This window comes from Odocoileus virginianus, chromosome 25 (assembly GCF_023699985.2).
Source record: "Odocoileus virginianus isolate 20LAN1187 ecotype Illinois chromosome 25, Ovbor_1.2, whole genome shotgun sequence".
NCBI classification, from domain to species: Eukaryota; Metazoa; Chordata; class Mammalia; order Artiodactyla; family Cervidae; genus Odocoileus; species Odocoileus virginianus.
In genome coordinates this window covers 29,134,868-29,157,335 of record NC_069698.1, presented here as the reverse complement: position 1 = coordinate 29,157,335, position 22,468 = coordinate 29,134,868, and the positions used below count along the sequence as shown (strand labels likewise).

The 22,468-nt window shown below is 37.1% G+C and overlaps 1 protein-coding gene across 16 annotated transcripts in view; it reads left to right on the top strand.

Annotated features, from left to right (window-relative positions):
* ROBO2 (roundabout guidance receptor 2) overlaps nucleotides 1-5,865 on the top strand; it is a 1,429,762-nt gene extending 1,423,897 nt beyond the window's left edge. For 15 of the 16 annotated variants that reach the window (XM_070455070.1, XM_070455068.1, XM_070455074.1 and 12 more), the window contains 2 exons: nucleotides 18-218; nucleotides 1,953-5,865. In XM_070455070.1, coding sequence (XP_070311171.1) covers nucleotides 18-218; nucleotides 1,953-1,954 — 203 coding nt within the window. In that variant the 3' untranslated portion in view covers nucleotides 1,955-5,865. The remainder of the gene's footprint in view (nucleotides 1-17; nucleotides 219-1,952) is intronic. The other variant, XM_070455067.1, reaches the window with a different exon arrangement.
* The last annotated feature ends 16,603 nt before the right edge of the window (nucleotides 5,866-22,468 follow it).

Genomic DNA, 22,468 nt, shown 5'->3' with positions numbered 1-22,468 from the left:
CGTCCCCTTTTTTCCAGAGGAGACGTTGGTGCCCTACAGCAAGCCCAGCTTCCCATCTCCAGGGGGTCACAGCTCATCAGGAACGGCTTCTTCTAAGGGATCCACTGGACCTAGGAAAGCCGATGCTCTGAGGGGAAGCCACCAGCGCAATGCCAGCGACCTTCTTGACATAGGATATATGGGCTCAAATAGTCAAGGACAGTTTACAGGTGAATTATGTAAGTGCCTTAGGGCATTTAAAAGGCTGTGATGATTGAGAAAGAAAACTGGGAGAATAACCTAAGGGAGAAAAATGTTTTCCTTGACCCTCTTAGAATATCTGACTGGGTCTGAAAACCAAACTGATGAGAGGGATCACCAAGAAAAAGAAGCATACACATTTTATTGAATTTTTACATGAACATGGGAGCCTTCACAGGAGAATGAAGACTCAAAGAAGGGACCAGAGCAGTAAACTTTTTGCTCCTTTAGACAAAGAAACAGTAAATGTGTGAGAATTTAAAAAGAGGTTTGGGCTGGGGGTAGTAAAGGGTGAAGAAGTAACCAAGGGTTAGTTTAACAAAATTTTGACATGAATATCTTCCTTCCTCTTGGTACAGAGCAGGTATCTGTCACATAGTTTAAGGGAAGGAGGAGGTGGGGGAAGTCAGAGTGCTCTTTATGCTTCTGCTATTTTTTTCAAACTCCCTCACTCTAAGATATTCAGTATGCGAAGGTACCATATTTTGAAGTATGTCCCGAATCCTATCAATAACACTGCCACAGTAAACAAATTTCAAAACTGTGGAAAGCTTGCTTTACGATGAGAAAAAAATAAATTATGATTTTGAGCAGGTTTGGTTATAATAAAGACCACTGCTGTTTCTATCAGTCAAATAAACATTTCTTCTGTCTCAAGCTTGGAATTTTTTTGTACAAAAATTGTAAAAGTTAGGCAATTAATTTTAATACTTACATGTTAATTAAATATAGTTTTTTTGTAGTTTTCTTTGCCTGCTTAACTGAGCACAATAGGGAAATATTTGCCCGTTGGTAGTTTTAAAGAACCTTCTTGGGAATTCCTCATCCCCTAGTCACTTCATTTTTTTATTTTGTACATTTAGGAAGTCAGCCTTGAAAAGTTCGTCATTGATTAGTTAATTTGTAGTACTTTGATTACAATAACATACAAATTTCTCTTTTTGATAAAGAACTGGCATTGGTAGTTAATATAATTAAACTACTTTTTAATTATAAAATACTAGAGAAAGAGAGAGGATGTCACGGTTTGTCACACAGTAAAAAGCCTTGAATTCTTTGTGTTCATTCCATCATGAAAGTTACCAATTTCACTAACCAGTGTCAGAATTATATTTTCAACTGCTTGCTTGAATTCAGTTTATCTGAAGGAATAGCCCTGAATTCCAGTCTTCTCAACCTTCTCTGGTTATGTGAGAAAAGAAACTAAACTGCCTTCCTGACTCTCTATGCCCTGTCTAAAGCATTGCATTACTCATATGTTCACATTACTCTGATGCTCAGACTGGGGAATGCCATGAGATAATGAAAGCTTTTGAAAGTACTTTCAAAACTGTAAATTTCTTTAATTTTAATTAAGAGGAGTTATTATTGTTACCTATTACTAATCTGATTATAATTAAGATGTGTTTATCATTTTAATTTGATTCAGGACTACTTGGATTTTACTGTAACTATTATATGGGAGTAATTATAGGCTCATAAGAAATATAAAAATGATTTATTTGGATGTTAAGTCTCGAAATTTTACAAAGTTCTTTGTCTTTCCTTTTCCATAAGCAAACAATTTTAAATTTACAACCTCACAAAATCCAAGATGTCGTCTTCATCTATTATCTGTTTGCCTTGCTTTTTGTTATGCTGATCAAGATACAGAATACTTAGTTTAAATGCAAACTTATTTCTGTTTTTGTTTTTTTTTAATCTCTTCACAGAGTAACTGAGAGGAGACATGCAAAGCTGCTCTGAAAGACCATCAGGTCTGAACTCATGGAAGTGATAACACTAATAATCAGTGCAATGAACAATTTCTTTATTTATGTACTATTAAAAGAACTGTAAATGCAATGTAAAGACACACAGCCACACATATCCCACAGATATTTTACTTGTGTTCTTCTCTTAAGTACACCACCCACCTTAACTCTTTCTTGTCAGGAGTATATAAAAAAGAAAGAAAACAAAGCTCGCCCTCCAGGAAGAAAAGGATTTTCCTCTGTATATAATTTCTTTTGTGCATTGCTATGCAAGCTCACTCTTTTTAGCTCTGTTCATATTATTGTCTGTTCTTATTGGTCTGTTGTACTATATGTGAATTAATAGGCTGTGGTGCCATATATTAACTTTTAATTGTGTAACTTTTATGTTTAAATTTTGCACTGCAATTTTATTTGGTGATAAGCACAAATCTCTACTCCTCGTGACATGAAGAAAAAGACTGAATGTGAAGGGAGTTTCTGTACTGTAAGCTAGGATGGATAATGCTGGTTGTAACCAATGACATGAGGGGGGTTTCAGTTGGGGTGTAGAAATAGAAAGATGCAAAGGAACAGTGATGTTGGCTAAGTCTTCTTTGAACATCAGGGACTGAGTCAATAATAAAAAAAAAAAAAAAAAAAAGAAAAGAAAAGCAGTTACGTGGCTTTTACTATTGATAAGAACAGGGGTCAAAAGAAGGAAGTTGAAGTCCTAAAACTGAATAGGCATTAAAATATACAGGTAGCAATGATGTACTAAACTTGCTTTTTAAAAAAGGAAATTAAAGTTATGTTTAGAAACAACTTTACCTGTCACTGTAATTGACCTGTCTCAGAATTACAACAAGCAAAAGGAAATTAGTGTGTTTCACAAGAGCTGTATTTATATTACAGTTTTTTAAAAAAGCATTGTCTGAATTACCATAACTAATCTCTCCAACTCATTAAGTCAGAATATAATATGAAGTTCCCCAAGGAAACAAATAAAATGAACTCTAGAATATCTAGCAAATAGTTAAAGAGGCAATTTATTATTAGGACATACTCGGGCTGCTTCCAAATACAAAAACTCTATTGCAATATCTTGTTTCATCTTTCTAATACATGTACAGTACATGCTAGAGGATAGAGCTGCATCACTTCAATTCATTACTTTTTAAAAAATAATGCAGTCTATTTGCAACTTTGTGTTTCATTTGATTAAGAAGTGAAGTTTATGCCACCAAATGTATAGCCAAATTGTAAGTGCTTAAAAAGCAGTGTTCAGAGTATGTTCAGTTCACAGTAAGTAGATTTATTGGAATAAATCTTTTATGGTTCATTCTCAGAAATTGGCTACCAACTAAAAAATGTTTGACCCATTTTGAATGAGTAAATCGAAAAGAATAATTTTAAAGAAGAACAATGCATGTTTATACACTTTTTAAATAAAACCAAACCTCATAAGTGGACATTAATAACAGTGTCCTGCCTCATTTGTTTTCACGACTTTGAGAACCAGAAGTTCCTGGACATCAATCATGTATCCTTCAAATGAATATGACTTTGAAATATATATTAGCTACTGTACATGTATAGTCAATCAGTCAAGTAGAAGAGAAATTTCCTGAAATTCCCACTTGTGACATTTTTCCATGTGCTACCTACACAATTGTAAATTATATTTCTAGTTATGCTTTCTCATGTTTGTCCTATGATATGTTCAGTAGTTGGTACTTTGAAAGATATTCACTATGATGGTTAAGATCAATTCTAAAATATGGGACCAGTTTGAATGGGAATTCATACTCTGTGCATTATTGGCTCAGTCACCAACTGTGTATCATACTATTATAGCAAAGGGAGGAACCTAGTTAAATGTTTCCATCTTTTTTGTTCCCTAAGGCTGCATCAACACAGGCAAGAGTAGCGGAACATAATATTCTTTATGGGCCCCCTACATCTTCTTGGTCCCATGTAGTTAATTTCTACACTGAAGAGAAAAAGAATTCTGGGACACACTTACTATTCCCTTTGTCATTTTCTACCATCAGTGCCTGAATTTTAATGCAGCTTGATTTCTCTGGGACAGAGAGACTGGGGATGCTGAGAAGTTTCTGTGAAGAATGAATACATACCTATATGCAACTGTAGGATGTGAAGAATTTAGTTTTTTATTTATGCCGTCCCCTACTTCATCTCTTTCTCTTTAAATGCAAAGTTTTGTTCATTTTTTGGTTCCTTCTTTATGCTTCATGCTCCTCTATAACCCAAGTTAGCCTGAACCTTTAATTCATTACAGATACTACACATAGACTTTTACCCCTGGTAACTGGCAGTATATGTGGGTAATAAACAAAGAGTTCAAAACAGAGTATGTGTATGTGACTTCTGGAGTAATCCAGGGCATGGTCTCATACCTTCAGTTCATAAAAATTAACTGTTTTGGTTAGAGTAAGTCAGGCCTTATGATTACTTGGAATGTTCTTTTACAATAGGTCACATTCACTGTTAAGTCTAGTTTTAGATTAATTGGCTAATATTGCATCCAAAATATTCTCCTCCTCTAGATGTAAAGCAAGAAAAAATACTGTGGCCACCCACATGAATTCAGGAAGACTACCAAAAATCAAAGCCTTTGTCACCTTGCTATATGTAAAAAACTTCCAGTAAGTGTAAATCAGAATGTCATGAGAGCTACCATGAATTTTTTCAATTGGAAGCCAGTGAAATGATTGGAAATTCACAGAGCCCACTCTTGTGCAGGCCTAAACAGGGGCCTGCCTAAGCTGTCAGAAGGAAGTCTAGGTAGGAGAATGTAATCTCATCTTGCCCTCACAGGCAGCGCTGCTGTGTCGTCATGCCCCCCGGGAGAATAAATAGTTCCATTCTTAACACGCATAGTCTGCAGTGGGGACAGCGGCCGAATTAGTATCCAACTCCTGTATGCCTCAGTGTACGCAAGCAGAGTGGCCCTACCCATTCTCCAATTCTCCCCCAGGCCGAATTTAAAGTACGGGGATATGAAAACAGCTGATTTCTTCTTCACAGGATTTGAATCCAGTTCAATGGTGAATATAGGAAAATCAAGACCAGCATTTACAATAACCTGTAATCAAAGGGAAGTAAAAATATTGCAAATTGATTTTCTCTGGGTAACAAGACATTAAATGGTGTTCTATGTCATAGCCTAATGCTCTATTTAAATATACTTTCAATGGGTTTTGAGTTGAAAGTTTGTATGAGTTTAATAGAACACCTCCAGATTTCTATCCAACAGTTATGTAATTGCCCATTGACAACTTAATTATAATACGAAGGAGCTCTAAACTATGGTTTATCTTCTCCACTGGAAAGTGATTGTGTGTCAGTATTAAAGATATGCAGAACCATAACATTCACTAATTTGTTCATCTGCTTCTGTATACTGTATTTATAGAATTACTTGACAAGAATTGGTGTAAAGCAACATGTCTTTCCACATTATCTTATAGGTAAAGTTAACTTTTCTTTTGTTTCTCTATGATATGTACTTCAAATGAAACACCATACTTTTTTAACGAAGTTCAATTTACTAATTTTTCTGATCTCATACTTTTCAAAAGCATTTATTGTGACTTTAAAGTGTTGCAAGATAAGGGATTTTGTGGCCGTGGGTAGACTTTTTATACTTTGTTTTATAGATGGATTTTTTTTAATTGTAGTTTGTTTAAGTCACCAAACAGCGTCCAAAATCTTAATGTGTTTCATTTGATGTTGTTAGATCAGAAAAGAAATTGGCATAAAATTGGTTAATAGTATTGTCAAAGAATTGTGTATTGTGTACTCACTGGGAAAAAAAATAAAATATATTCACATTTCAAATTTGTAAAAAAGCCATTTATGTAAAACAGACTTGCTTGCTTTGATTTGTAGACAAATCAAAAACAGACCATTTTGTCACTTTTAGAATTCTACATTAATATTTTATGACCAAATGCATAATCTCATTTTCTCATTTGGTTATAGATTGGGTGGTGATTAATAGAAATTGGTGTTGATGTATAGCAAGTGACTAAAAGTCACTGATGAAGAATGTTAAAAGCATTTGAAATTATAGATCCCACTCTATGAGCACTACTTTAGGGAGCTGATCTTCCCCACCCCATGAAATCCTTCAGATAGATACAATATAAAGTTTTTGGCTGCAAAAGTACATAACAAATTATTTTTAATATTTAATTATTTTATTAAATAATTACTTTTTAAATATAATTAAGTGTGAGAATTGGAAGAAAATGGGTATTTCTTAATTGCTTTCTAATAATTCATGAAATATTTTTTAAGATGATGGATGTCGAACAGTTATCTTAGGGACTGGGTAGAAAAGAAAAATTCTCTTAATCTATTGTACTTCATAAATACTTCATTCTTTTTCGCTAAGTGCAATTACAGGATCAGATGCTCTCTAAAACTAAAAAAAACTTTTGAGTTCTTTAATAATCTTAGTAATAGGAAAATTAAAAGTGGAAAACCTTAATTCATTTAAAAATATTAAAAATATCCATGGGAAGTGGACAACAGATTTCAGAGATCCATTTAATTTAGGTTAACAATAAGATTATAAATAGTATTAAAATAATTACAAAGAATATTACATCAATAGCAATGTATATGTGGATAAAGACAAAATATATCAGTTACCATTATGAAAATGGTGGTGCTATACTCAATTGCGTCTGACTCCTTGTGACCTATGGACTGCCAGGCTCCTCTGTCCATGGGATTCTCCAGACAAGAATATTGGAGTGGGTTGCCATGCCCTCTTCCAGGGGATCTTCCCTACCCAGGAATCAAACCCATGTCTCCAGGGTCTCCTATATTTCAGGCAGGTTCTTTACCCACTGAGGCACCTACAGAACAATCATTGCTCTGTTGAATCTGAGTATGCCATGGAAGCTCCTACACATGGCAGAAGTGAAAAGTTACCAGAAAGATTTATTAAAGTAATACACTGTCCTCTCAATTATTGTACATGAGCTAGAGAAAAGGTATATTAGTGGTACGCATTTAAACAAGTAATATTTAATGCCCTCAACTTGTGAAAATGTATTTTATCTCTTTTGAAGAAGAAATCAGCAGGGTTCATGCTAAATTTCACTTCATAGCAGAGATGTGAAACAAAACTGCAGTAATAGAAAACTGTCACAAGAATTCAAAAGAAAAGGCTTGTACAAATACTTGCTAAGGGTGGTGCCCGCAGGGGCAAGGGCAAGGTGGGGGATGTGGGTGTGTGCTCTGTCCTGTCCAGATCTTTGCAGCTTTGATTTCTGTATAGCCTGCCAGGCTCCTGTCCATGGAATTTTGCAGGCAAGAATAGGGGAGTGGGTTGCCATTTCCTACTCTGGGGGATTTTCCTGACTCGGGGATCAAACCTGCATCTCTTGCATCAGATTCTTTACTGCTGTACCACCTGGGGAGCCAAGGGTGGGCTCGCAGGATTTCAAGGACTCTTTAACCTGAATGAACTTAGCATCTGGTTTTGGCTTTCACCCTCAGAAGGAGTTTTCTTCAGGCCCAGGGAAAGGAATCTGATACACGAAAGTGTTGCAAAGCTGTCAGGAATCCCAGTGACAGGTGAAGAACATCTGTATGACTGTGCATTTAATTTATAAAGAACTACAAGCGTGAATTCCTTTGCAGCTTCTAGTTAACACATTTTTTCCTTCCAGCTGTCAGTCAGTCAGTTCAGTCGCTCAGTCGTGTCCAACTCTTTGCGACCCCATGAATCGCAGCACGCCAGGCTTCCCTGTCCATCACCAATTCCCGGAGTCTACCCAAACCCATGTCCATTGAGTCGGTGATGCCATCCAGACATCTCATCCTCTGTCGTCCCCTTCTCCTCCTGCCCCAGCATCAGGGTCTTTTCCAATGAGTCAACTCTTCGCATGAGGTGGCCAAAGTACTGGAGTTTCAGCTTCAGCATCAGTCCTTCCAATGAACACCCAGGACTGATCTCCTTTAGGAGGGACTGGTTGGATTTCCTTGCAGTCCAAGGGACTCTCAAGAGTCTTCTCCAACACGATAGTTTAAAAGCATCAATTTTTCAGCGCTCAGCTTTCTTCACAGTCCAACTCTCACATCCATACATGACCACTGGAAAAACCATAGCGTTGACCAGACAGACCTTTGTTGGCAAAGTAATGTCTCTGCTTTTTAATATGCTATCTAGGTTGGTCATAACTTTCCTTCCAAGGAGTAAGCATCTTTTAATTTCATGGCTGCAATCACCATCTGCAGTGATTTTGGAGCCCAAAAAAATGAAGTCTGACATTGTTTCCACTGTCTCCCCATCTGTTTCCCATGAGGTGATGGTACCAGATGCCATGATCTTAGTTTCCTGAATGTTAAGCTTTAAGCCAACTTTTTCACTCACCTCTTTCACTTTCATCAAGAGGCTTTTTAGTTCCTCTTCACTTTCTGCCATAAGGCTGTCAAGCTACAAGAAATATATATACACACATATATATATTAAATTATGTTCCTAATAAACGAAAAATACTTTTGTTTTATAATTCAAATAAATCACTTTTGGCTCAGGTCAGTGTCCAATTTGTAGGTTCTTGTAACAGCCCTTAGATCATAGTACCTTTTGTCCCTAAAAAAAAAAAAAAAAAAAAAAAATGCCTTGGTGGATACAGCTTCTAGGCAATAGACAACATTTTTTTGGTCAGTTTTTTTCTTAGATGATGTTTTTCTAGACAACCGCTATGAATGATTTGTTTCTGACAAACTAGTTTTTGTGGGGTTTTTTTTTGGGGGGTAGTTATTTTTTGTTTGTTTTTGCCCTTGTTTCCTTACTGCTTCCTTGTGCAAGCGAGCATTGAGATATTATGCTAAGAATTAAATATTCAGAGTAATTAAAACAGAAATAGCTTTTGCCTGCATAAATAGATGAGTATGTCCTATGAAGTCTGCCCTTGATCTCTAGAAAAGTGTCTTTTTGATGAATGTTTTTGAACTAAAGGGAAAGAGGCACTAAGCTAGGCTTTCCAAAAAAATTCATAAGCAATACAATTTGTATTAGCTTCATTAACCTCCCCCTGGCCCCGTCACTTTATCCAGTATTCTAGTTTTCCTCAAAATAGTGTATGAAATTTTCATAGGTATTTATAAAACAAAGAAGAAGAAGAGAGATAAAAGAGTGAAAACTCTATGGTTGAATATGTGCAGATTTGTTAGTATACTGTAATGGTCTTTATATTTCTGGCTTACTTCGCTCTGTATGGGAGAACCCGGGGGTGGGATGTTTCAAGAGAACAGCATCGAAACATGTATATCTAGGGTGAAACAGATCACCAGCCCAGGTTGGATGCATGAGACAAGTGCTCAGGCCTGGTGCACTGGGAGGACCCAGAGGGATGGGGTGGAGAGGGAGGTGGGAGGGGGGACTGGGATGGGGAATACATGTAAATCCATGGCTAATGCAATGTATGACAAAAACCACTGCAAAAAAAAAAAAAAAAAAAGACCTTTGGCAGCAAAAAAAAAAAAAAAAAAGAATATGTGCAGATTTCCTTACTACTAGACTCCTTTTCAAATCTGTTCAAGACATCTTGTGAGACTAGTACTACGTGAAGTCACTTTGAGAAGTACTTTCCTGGAAACTCATTCTTCATTCTATCCCTAGGCTCTACATTAGTGGCCCCCAAGGCGTAAATACCATGCCTTACTGCGGTTTTTAAAAGTCAGTATCAATTCATGAGAAAGACGCATGTGAATCCCAGGTGTTCTGTGAAGATGACGCTGTTGCTGCTTAGTCACTAAATTGTATCTGACTCTTTTGCAATACCATCAATTGAAACCCACCAGGCTTTTCTGTCCATGGGATTTCCCAGGTAAGAACACTTGAGTAGGTTGCCATTTCCTTCTCCAGGGAATCTTCCCTACCCAGGGATTGAACTTGTGTCTCTTGCCTTGGCAGGCGAATTCTTTACCATCAAGCCATGAGCTCAGCTACCACTGGGAAGCTCATGTTGTGGAGATAAGAAAAAATACGTAGTGAGAAATTGCATGTATCCTCCCCATTTTTAATAGAGTTTCAAGCACTTAACTGATACCAATACTGAGCACTTAAGCAACAAATAAGCTTGCAATATGTTCCTTAGCTTTTCTATATTACTTTTGTGTATTGTTAAATCTTCAAATCATTAGGCTAAAATGAAAGCATTGAAATACACTCACTGTCTTCCCTTCCTTTAACTTCCAACTCTTCCAAAAGGATAGTTTATTCACTTTTTACTAGGTTCTACTTCAAGTGGAACTTTGTTAAAAATAATAGTGGATCACACAAGATTTACAGAGATAGCTTATAATTTGTCAGTAAGACAATACAGAACTGAGTTGCACTGAAATGTGGAAAACAGCTAGTTAGTAATGATGAAATTCAATGTAGTCAGAAATGGATAAATATAAAAATTCAAGAGAGAAATTGAGGATTACCATTACATGAAATTTTACTGGCATTAAGTGTAAACGAAGACAGGTTGTAAGGAAAATTGAAGTAAAATGGTGGGAGTAGTGATTTAAATGTACTTGATTAATTTTGAATAATGGTAGATGAATGCAATCAATAGATTAGAATACCCCAACATAGCTGATTTGAGAGTAGTTGCTTATGGGTAATTGTTAGTTTAATAAAAAAGATGAAACAGGCAAATGGAAGCTTCTTGGAAAAGGCACAAGAGGAAACTGAAAGCTTAAGAAAAGAGATTAAAACATTTTCAGTAAATGTGCCAGCATTTTTGTGTAAGTAGTCATACTCCAAAGTTAAATTCGTCTTAATCAATGTTGATGCTAATTTTTCCTAGCATTTTCATGGCATTTAAAGTATACTACAACTTTACCTAAAATGTATAAAATACACTTACAACATATGACAAAGAAACATAATTTTAAAGAAATATGTGTTAAATGGCCAATATTATTTCATTCCTAATAAAATTATTTGACTAGTTATTATTACAAAAATTAAAACTTTTAATGATAGCTGTAGATATTTTGGATCTGTTTAATAATGTTCCAAATAAAAAGAATTATAATACTTAAAATGTATTTTGTAGCCAATAAATGTATTAGGAGATACACACACATGTGTGTGTATATATATATATGTACATATACACACATATGCATTATATATATACATATATATGATTTTCAACTCAGCAGAATCTAAGATATGATGAATACACTCATGGAGTATGGAAAAGAGGAAACTTACAAAGAATATAGGGAACAAGGATCCCAGACTGAAGAATGCTTTACATAATTTCTCTTTCCCTTGGACAAATTATATAATCATTTATATGTCTGTATTATATTCACTCATGTGCATTTATGTTTATATATACACATTTTATTTTTATGTATGTAGACATGGGCTTCCTTTTATCGTCTGGGGGGCTCAGATGTTAAAGAAGCTGCCTGCAATGCAGGAGACCTGAGTTCTATCCCTGGGTGAGGAAGGTCCCCTGGAGAAGAGAATGGCTACCCACTCCAGTATTCTTGCCTGGAGAATCCCAAGGACAGAGGAGCTTGGTGGGCTACAGTCAATGGGGTTACAAAGAGTTGGACATGACTGAATGACTAACACTTTCACATTTTTCCTGTAGATATACACTCATTTTTATATATACATTTATAATTATACATATGTGTACATATATTCATGTACACATATATCAGTAATTACATATATGTATCATACACATCATATATAATAGTATATGTCCGTATATATGAAAGAATGGATATTTTGTGGTTTGAATGACCAAATGTTTCAAAATAAATAAACAAATGTATACACAGTACTGTGCTTGGCACAATGTTATGGGGGGCTGACAATGATAAATAATACTATCTCATTATAAACTAGTTGAAAGCATTAGAAGGGATGAACATTATGTTAGAAGTAGAAAATGAAGCAAATAATGTAAGGCCACAAATGTTGCAGAAAACCATTTCAGGAGTTACCAGATAGGAGAGAGCTCTGAGGGTTGCTGTGGTCAATGAGACTTTGAATAAAACAGATTGAGTTTGGCCTTAAATGGGACAAATTGATAGAGGATAACCTGGAGGAGAGGAAGCAGATATAATGCAGTCTCTGGCCTACAGAAAACTGCAACCTCAAGAGAGAAGCAGTCAATAGAACCAATATTTCCAAATGATGGACTCCAAGATCTGATCAGTACATGCGGTGTTATAGTGAGGTTGTGATAAGGGCACCTAACTCAGACTCTAAGGGTCATGCCAGACCTTCCAGGCTAAGTAATGCTCCAGAGAGTCTCTATTCCTCCTAAACAAAGGCGTTAAATGAGGGCTTCATTTTCCCTCTGTAAAAGCACATCTTTCTTTTTCCATTCTGGAGAGGTAAGGACATCTCACCCCCAAAGGAGACTTGTGCTTTTTTAAATGGGAAAATTAAATTTTACCTTTAAGTTCTACATATCTACATGTGCCACACATGTAATAAGTTTCCAAATAAAGAATGTTATATAAGCCTAAATCTGTAAACTAAATCAATACCGTAATTATAAGAGTGTGAAATATTCCCACTTAGAAAGTTGTGCGGTTTCATGTAAACAACAACAGGAAATACCAGGCAGAAACAGAATGAGACCAATTATGAGGAACACAGTCCCAAGTGGAGCAGAGCAACTTTCCACACATGTGCAATGGAAGGCAGCAGAACCAAACCAGACCCCAGGGTGCAAACAGAAACGTCATTTGGGAAAATTAAGAACAATACGCGATGCTGATAAATCTGATACAATAATCTGCCTGAGGACCAACCACAAAAGGAACACAGACAAATCAAACTATATCCTGGCAAGAACAGATGAATGAAAACAAAGATAATTATGTGCAATAAAACTTTAGTAGGGAAAAATGGAATTGAAAGCAAATCGTGGTCCTCTTGCTTTACCATCCTCCCATTCAGCCTTCCCCCAGGATCCTAATGAGTTGTTGATTATCTCTTATTAAAGATCAACAACAGAAAAGCTCAGAAACATGAAAAATAATTAGAGCATAAGACTAAGTATGGATAATTATGAAACGGCAAAATATGATTAATCACCCATTCCCTGCAAATATCTCTTCTAAAGTGACTCCATAACAGTAAAATGCACAAGAACTTTAATTTTGTAAAACCCACACACTTTCATGACCACACACATACAAATGGCAAACAGAGCTATTTGCCGACAAAATTAAGTTGCTACGAGATTTTGGGGAAATAGTCAACGTACTCTTGAATGTGAGTTTGCTAGATTAACTCCCCAGACATAAACTATACCCTCTCAACCCTTCATTTGCTCTCTTTCTCTAGTTAGAGCTTGGCCTCAGGGGTTTCAAGTTTTGCATGTTTAAATTTAGTGCTATTAGAAATTATTTTTCCCTTGAAAACATAGATATTTATTTTCCAGTCCATCTGAGAGTTGAGAGAGGGTTTCTAAATAAATATTGTGAGTTATTTAAGACTGTACGACACTGAAGCATCATATCTTATGCCCCGTTTGTAACTTCTACTTTGTGTCACATCATGTCATCTAGTCACATGTCTGACTCTTTGCAATCCCCTGGTCCGCCACACTCCTCTGTCCATGAGATTCTCCAGGTAAGAATCCTGGAGTGGGTTGCCAGTTCCTTCTCCAGGGCATCTTCCTGACCCAGGCATCAAACCCGGGTGGCCCACATTGCAGACAGATTCTTTACCATCTGAGTTACCAGGTGTCTGACAGAACACTAAATGGAAAGCTGCCTAAAGTGATTTGACTATACTAGAACCGACTGAATTATTTTACCATATTAAGTAAAATAGCATTATGACTTTTCATGTACAAGCATTCATTTTATTTGACTAAATAACCTACTTAAGAAATTAGTCTAAACATATTGCAAAATAAGCTAATTAGTAATAGAAACAGAAAATAAGGCAGCAAAAATGTATTTAGAAATCACTAGGCACTGTGAGTAGTTAAGTAGTTAAGCACTGTGACTGTTGAGTAGTTAAGTTCGGGGCTTAAACCCACTTCAGAGGAGCAAAATTTACCACCTCATTTTACCTTTTTATGTCAAAGCAAATAACATGAAATTCCTCTGAAGAGACAAACATATTTATTCTGCTAAAATCTCAAGCAAGCAAAAATGTACTAGGAGATTTTATATATATATATATATATACATATAGTGAATAAGCCAGTAGAACTATCTTCAACTGCAGCTTTGCAAAAGTCAGAGAACTATTTCTCAAATAGATCATTTTTTAATATAAACCCTTTATAAAAGCAGAGGATTGAAGTCACAGTAAATATTACCTTATCCAAAGCAATTTTATTGGTGGTGTTAAAGTGTAGGCAGTAGACCAATATTTTGTACCTGGAGAGGTCAATCCACTTAAGCAACATATACTTAGGGAGCAAGTGGAGTCAATACTTTCCTGTGAGAAGATTCTTGCATTATTTTCAGCATTTATCAAATGCCTGAATGCTGCATTATGTGGGAGAAATTGTCCTTGAACATAAAATGATTCCTGCATGTGCTCGCATGAAAGGTAATAAAGAAATTCAGCTATGCTATGGAATGCATACTGGAATTCACTGAGCCCACCAGAAGTCACCCAGTAAACTTATGGGCCATCATATGCAACTCATCAGTTAAACCACTGAATCTTAGGTTCTCCGTACAGATGTTGATTAGTGTGATATACAAATTGGTTTTGTGTAATACTGTCTAATAACAAAACAATGAACAACCAGAAGTTGAGAGTTATGTTTTATTTGGCAGACATCGTTAGGACTTCAAGCCTGGAAGGCAGCATCTCAGGTAATCCTAAGAAAACTGCTTCAAGAAGGAAGTGGGGGAAACAGATGTAGATTTAAAAAATGCACAACGGGAGAGTTGAGGACTGCCGCCTGGGAGACAGCGCCTCAGATAGCTTTGAGAAACTGCTCGGAAGAGGCAGTATGGAAAAATCAATATATGCGATTTTTGCTGAAGGGGGATACATGCAATCAAGCACATATTTTCCCAGAAGGCTTCTACTAATCACATGAAGTCGTTTCTAGTCACAAGGAACAGTGTCACCATGAAGGATTTAGTGTTTGTCTAGATACGGGATGATACAAGAATTGGGCTCATAAAATTGACTCCTGAAAATGTCTGAATATCTGAAGACCTCGTCCTGCCGGTTATTCCCAAAGCTTCATTTCTGCTCTCCACCCTGACTTTTTGGGAGTGTTGAACATCAGCAGCTGCAGCAGCACATGATTTAACTCTTGTAGAGGTAGATATGGAGAAGGAAACGGCAACCCACTCCAGTATCCTTGCCTAGAGAATCCCATGGACAGAGGAGACTGGTGGGCTGCTGTCCATGGGGTCACACAGAGTCAGACACGACTGAAGCGACTTAGCATGCATGCATGCATTGAAGGAGGAAATGGCAACCCACTCCAGTATTCTTGCCTGGAGAATCCCATGGACAGAGGAACCTGGTGGGCTGCTGTCCATGGGATCGCACAGAGTCGGACACGACTGAAGAGACTTAGCAGCGGCAGAGGTAGATAGGTAGATGGCAAGTGCCAATTTGTAGCTGAAATAGAATCTGTAGCAATCTTTGCAACAGCACCAGGTAGTGGGAACAAAGATTACTGTTAATAAAAGAAAACCAGATATCTCAAGTTAAGGAGTTTCGCCCTTTTCTACATATGGGAAGATGCAAGGATCTAGGCTCCCTGAGCTCACACCTTGGAGATGCACCTCAGCTATCTGGGGCCAGCATCTTACTGTGCTTTTGAGACAGGCTGGAACCTGGGGCCTTTTGCTGCGGTGCTTACACTTGGACAAATGTCTTCTTGAGCAACAAAAATACAAAGAAACTAAGAGAGACTAAAAATAACTGTGTACATGAGCAGTTGGGACAAATTAGGGACAATACAGAAAGACCAAAAACCCAACTGCCACTTCTGAAGAGGATAGGAGAAAAAATAGTGTCTTGAGAGCAAAAGTAGGGTCCTATGCATGTACCCACACTCAACATTACCACCAAAGGGGTGAGCAGGCCACCTAAGCCACCCCTCTGGCCTGACTCCTGAACACATCCATACCCTCACTGGATACAAGTAACCAGCTTGATCCCCTCCTCTAGAAGCAAGGGAAACCGTCAACTGTTTTTTCTCTCTTCCGCTGCAGTAGGAGCCCCAACAAAGCCTTGCCTGAGCTTCCTGTCTGAACTTTTATCCATTTCTATTGGTTAAGGAAGGCTGAGAACCCTGGTTGGTAACACTTTCTCATCCTGAGTCTCCCCAGGTGTTGGGGGTTGGGAGTGGGGGAAGGGTTGGGGTGACTGCAAAAGGTAACTGCTAGAAGGTGGGCATTCTTTCTTTCATTCCCAAGTTCCCTCAAAGCTCTTCATCATGGCAGCTTCCATGTGATGGCTGATGGCATTTTTTGTTTACTGATACGGTAGGGAATATTTTATTTCTCAGTACAGTGACTGCTCTGTGGAAGTTAGGACAAATTGGGCAACAGATTTTAAGCTTATTAATATTTCAATTCTCATTTTCTTATTTACACAGATAATATGTTATGCATTAATTTTTTCCTAATTGTTGATCCAAAATGTTCAGGTTCATGTTAAAAACAGGAGTAAATTAAAAGGCAAAATATAGTTTTATTTTAAAATTTTCAGTACAATACCCCCTGTGTATTAGTTAATGCTTTTGGATGCAAGAAACAGAATATTCCCCAAAGGAATTGGTTTAAAAATATAGACTTAATATAACTTAACAAGCTGCCAGTGGGTAAATAGTTACAGAGTAGTTGCAGTGAATGAGTTGGCAACAAAATAAATGTAATTAGCTTTGGAATAATCTTCCCAAATCCTACCCACTGTTTCTAATTAAATTTGTTCAAGAGAAAAATGGCATGGAGTTAAAAGCTTTGTTCAGAATGACTTTTTTCACTTAAGGATATGGTTAAACAAAGGAAAATTACCTGTGATGCTAATTATTTTGTAAGAAGTCATGCTTTATACAGATTCTGAAAAAGACCAGTGGAAAGAGGTATCTCTTAAGTTTTAGGTGAATCATCCGACATTTTAGAAAAGATGGTGTCACTATGCTCCCAGATGGGATAGGAAAAGAGTAACAATAATAAAATATGCTTCCCTGGTGGTTCAGACAGTAAAGAATCTGTCTGTAATGCAGGAGATGCGGGTTCGATCCCTGGGTCAGGAAGATCCGCTGGAGAAGAAAATGGCAAACCACTCCAGTACTGCCTGGGAAATCCAATGGACAGAGGAGCCTGGTGGGCTACAGTCCATGGGGTCACAAAGAGCTGGACATGTCTGAGTGACTAACACTTTTTTTTGCATTATAGATAATCAACTGGTTCTCAAAGTATCATTCTAGTTAGTACCCAGGATGCTCTCAACACACTCAGAAACATTATGAAGTCAATGCTATTTTTATAATAGTAGTAAGATTTTATTTTTCATTGTGTTGATGTTGCAAAGGCAGAGATGGATGAAACTGCTACTCCTTCAGCAGAAATCAAGTTAGAAGCACCAACCTGTACTGTATTGGTCACTGTGTTTTTTACTATACCCACTGTATTAGTTTGCAAGGGCTATCTTAACAAGGCATTACAGACTAAAACAGAAATTTATTTCCTCACGGTTCTGGAGACTAGACAGCCAAGATCAAAGTGCTGGTAGGGTTGGCTTCTTTTGAGGCCGCTCCCCTTGTCGTATAGACAGATGACGTCTTATGTCTTTACATGGTCTTTCCTCTGTGTCTTCCTATCCTCGTCTTATACAGAATCAGTCATATTGAATTACGGTCCTTCCTAAAGTGCTCATATTAAATTAATTACTTCTTTAAAAACCCTATCTCCAATACAGTCACATTCTGACATACTGGAGGTTAGATATTCAACACATGAATTGGAAGGGGACAGAATTCAGCCCATAACATTCACCATCACACCCAATTAAAAAATAAGAATATTTTGCTGAAGAAGTAAAAAGTACTAATTTTATTAAATCTCAATCCCTGAGTATATGTCTTTTTAATATTTTGTGCTATTAGTAGATGGGAAGTACCTATAAAAGACTTATGCTCCACACGAATGTATAATTCTGAATCCCAGATAAAACATATGTGGGACTGAACTAGCCACTTTTATAAACAGAACATATTTACTTAAAATAAATACTAATAGTGCAATGGAATACTACTTAGTCATAAAAAGTTACAGAATAATGCCATTTGCAGCAACATGGATGCAATAGAGATTATGATGTTAAGTGAGGTAAGTGGAATCTAAAATATGGCACAAATGATATATCTAAAAAACAGAAACAGACTCACAGAGATAGAGTCAGACTTGTGGTTGCCAAGAGGAGTGGGGGAGAGAGGAAAATGGATTGGAAACTGGAGGTTGGTAATTTAGAGTGGCTAAACCACAGGGTTCTAATGTATAGCTTAGGGAGCTATATCTAACCTCCTGGGATAAGATGTTATCCAAAATGGAAAAGAATATTAAAGAAGAATGTATGTATGTGTAAAATTGAGTCACTTTGCTGTATAATAAAGACTGACACAACATTGTAAATCAACTATACTTCAATTAAAAAAGAGAGAGAAAGTAAAATAAATACTGAGACAAATAATAGCTATTCAGATGTAAGTACTTGACAGACTAAAGAAAAAAAAAGGAAACCAAGTGAGCCTGACACTTCAAGCAAAATACAAGTGTGTTATTAATGATAAAATCTGAGCTCTCAAACAAAAATTAGAATTTTTCAAAATGTGTATGTGTCATAGTGATTTTGACAACTTTCTAATACATAAAAGGCTTTTCTGGTAACACTGGTAATGATATTAATATATATTATTTTTTTTAATATTACATGATGAAATGAGCCAACAATTAAAAGATCTAACAATTAAAAGATCTAAAGATAACTTGATGGATCAATATTTTCCAGTTGGCCAATGCATGATATTTAAAATCTTGTATAGATAAAAGATTTATACAAAGTGTATGATAGGTTAATGGATTTTAATATAACAAGTTTTAAAAGTTCACTGATACAGTTTCAAATTTCGCATTGTGACTTAATCTTAGAAAATTCCACTTGTCAAGTTTTACATAGAATCAAAAGAGGACTAACCATCATTATTTGAAAAGGATCTTAAAATACTCTTTCCTTTCCTGACTACATATGTGTATAAGGTAGGCAACAAAAACAACATATCTCAACAGAAACATGGGTATGTATGTGAAAATCTAACAGCTTTCTATCAATAAACAAAAATGTTATGTAAAGTGCTTAGTATTGTTATTTTCAAATATATTGACATATATCTTATCAATTAATTAAATTTCAAATACAGTAAGTATCCATTGTTATAGCCCACATAAACAATTTTTTGAATTGTCTAAACTTTTGGTGTAAAACAGCTTTCTAGTAAGACTACCTGCAATGATGAAAATGTCCGATATTTGTTGTATCCAATATATTTATATATAGCTCTTGCGCTCTTGAGTTGTGTTAGCGTGATTGAGAAACTAAATTTTTATTTTATTTAATTTCAATGTACATAGTGGATGTGGCTTGTGGCCATCTACTGGTTAGTATAGGGATAAAGCACCCTGAAACTAGTGACATGGAGAACCACTGCAATAAACCATTGTGGGAGTTTCTAATTCATTCTTTAACTCAATTATGCTTGTTGTGTTGCCCTGACAATTTTATATGTCAACTTGAGTGGGCTGGCCTGTCTGACTCTTTGTGACCCCATAGACTGTAACCTGCCAGCTTCCTCTGTCTGTGGAATTCTCCAGGCAAGAATCCTGGAGTGGGTAGCCATTCCTTTCTTCAGGGGATCTTCCGGACTCAGGGGTTGAACGCTGGTCCCTTGCATTGCAGACAGATACTTTATCATCTGAGCCACCGGGGAAGCCCTGACTGGGCTAAGTGATGCCCAAATAGCTAGTAAAAGACCATTTTGAATGAAGTGTGTCTCTGCGGGTATTTCTAGATCAAGTTATCACTTGAATCAGTAGACAGAGTAAAGATTGCCTTCACCACTGTGAGTGGGTATCATCTAATCCACTGAGGGCCTGAATAGAACAGAAAGGTAGACAGAGGTGAGTTACTTTCTCTGCTTGAGGTGAGGCACTATTTCTCCTTTTCTTGTTTATTGGTACTTGTGGTTTTTAGACTTTCGACTTAGTCTTGAACTACACCGGTGACCTCCAGGTTCTCAAGCCTTCTGATTCATGTTGAATTTTACCACCAGCATTACTGTTTCTCCAGCTGTAGATGACAAGTTATGGTACGTCTTGGCTTCCAAAACTACACGAGCCAATTCCTTTAATAAATCTCTCATATCTGTATCTATATATCTATATCATCTATATATTGTATTGTTTCTGTTTCTCTGGCAAACCCTGACTAATCCCTGACTAAATCCCAGGGTTTCTCTGGTAGCTCAGTGGTAAAGAACCTGCCTGCCAAGCAGGAGACTGGTTCGATCCTTGGGTTGGGAAGATACTCTGGAGAAGGAAATGGCAACTCACTCCAATATTCTTGTCTGGGAAATCCAATGAACAGAGAAGCCTGGTGGGCTTAAGAGTCCATGGGTGACAAAAAAGTCGGACATGAGTTAGTGACTAAACAACTACAACAGCAGGCTAGAATATGTTCCCATGATGGACATCTGCCATTAGTGAGCAGGACCAATTACACAATTGTAGGGCCTAATGCAAATGTGAATTACTGAATGCCACTGAACTCATCACGATGCCCAGTCACTCAGTCATGTCTGTCTCTTCAGTGACCCCATGGACTGTAGCCTGCTTGGTTCCTCCATCTGTGGAATTTTCTAGGCAAGAATACTGGAACAGGTTGCCATTGAACTATACACATGAAAATGCAAAATTCAGGGAATTGCCTGGTGGTCCTGTGGTTGGGACTTGCTGCTTTCACTGCCAGGTGAAAGTTCAATCCCTGATAGGGGAACTAGGATCCTGCAAAGCTGTACAAGGCGAAAAAATAAAAAGACAAGATTCAAGTTATGTATAATTTATGACAATTAAAAAAACTTATCAATAATATTAAAATGATTACAGCAGAGTCTTAGACAAAATATTGGTCCTCTTGAGCATGGGGCCTTTTGTGATTGCATATATTGCATGCCCATGAAATTGACCTTTAACAAACAGGAGATAAACCCTTGTTATATTAAGGCATTAGGATTTTGGTGTTATTTATTATTCCAGTGTAATTGAACATATCCTGACTAATAAAGAAAAGAAGAAGATTTAACTGAAGAAGTGACTTCCTAACCTAATATCTAAAGATATTAGGAATTAGCCAAGTGAACAGAAGAATACTCAAGGAGAAGAAATTACATATGCTAATACCATTTCTCAGGAGAGATCATGACAGAAACAGTATATAAATAACCTGTTGTTGTTCAGTTGCCCATCATGTCCAACTCTGCAAACCCATGGACTGCAGCACGCCAAACCTCTCTGTCCTTCATCATCTCCCAAAATTTGTCCAAGTTCGTGTCCATTGCATTGGTGATGCCATCCAGCCAGCTCAACCTCTGTTGCCCTCGATTCCTTCTGCCTTCAATCTTTCCCAGCATCAGGGACTTATCCAATGAATCAGCTGTTCGCATCAGATGACCAAAACACTGGAGTTTCAGCTTTAGCATCAGTCCTTCCAAGGAGTATTCCAGGTTGATTTCCCTTAAGACTGACTGGTTTGATCTCCTTGCTGTCCAAGGGATTCTCAGGAGTCTTTTCCAGGACCAAAGTTTGAAGGCACCAATTCTTTGACATTCTGCTTTCTTTACAGTCCAGCTCTCACAACCATACGTGACCACTGGGAAGACCATAGCCTTGACTGTGCTGACCTTTGTCAGCAGAGTAACGTCTCTGCTTTGCAACACACTGTCTAGAAGCAATCGTCTTCTGAGTTCATGGCTACAGTTACCACCTGCATTGATTTTAGAGCCCAAGAAGAGGAAATCTGTCATTATTTCCACCTTTTCCCCTGCTATGTGCCATAAAGAAATGGGGCTGGTTGACATTATCTTAGTTGGTTTTTTTTTTTTTCTAATTTAGTTTTAAGCTGGCTCTTTCACTCTCCTCCTTCATCCCCATCAAGAGGCTCTTTAGTTCTTCTTTGCTCTCTGCGATTAGAGTGGTATCATTCGCATGTCTGAGGTTGTTGATATTTCTCCCACCTATCTCGATTCAAACTTGTAACTCACCCAGCCCAGCATTTCTCATGATGTGTTCGGCATATAGGTTAAACAAACAGAGTGACAGCAGACAGCCCTGTCATACTCCTTTCTCAATCTTGAACCAATCAGTTGTTCCATACAGGGTTCTAACTGGTGCTTCTTGACCCACATACAGGTTTCTCAGGA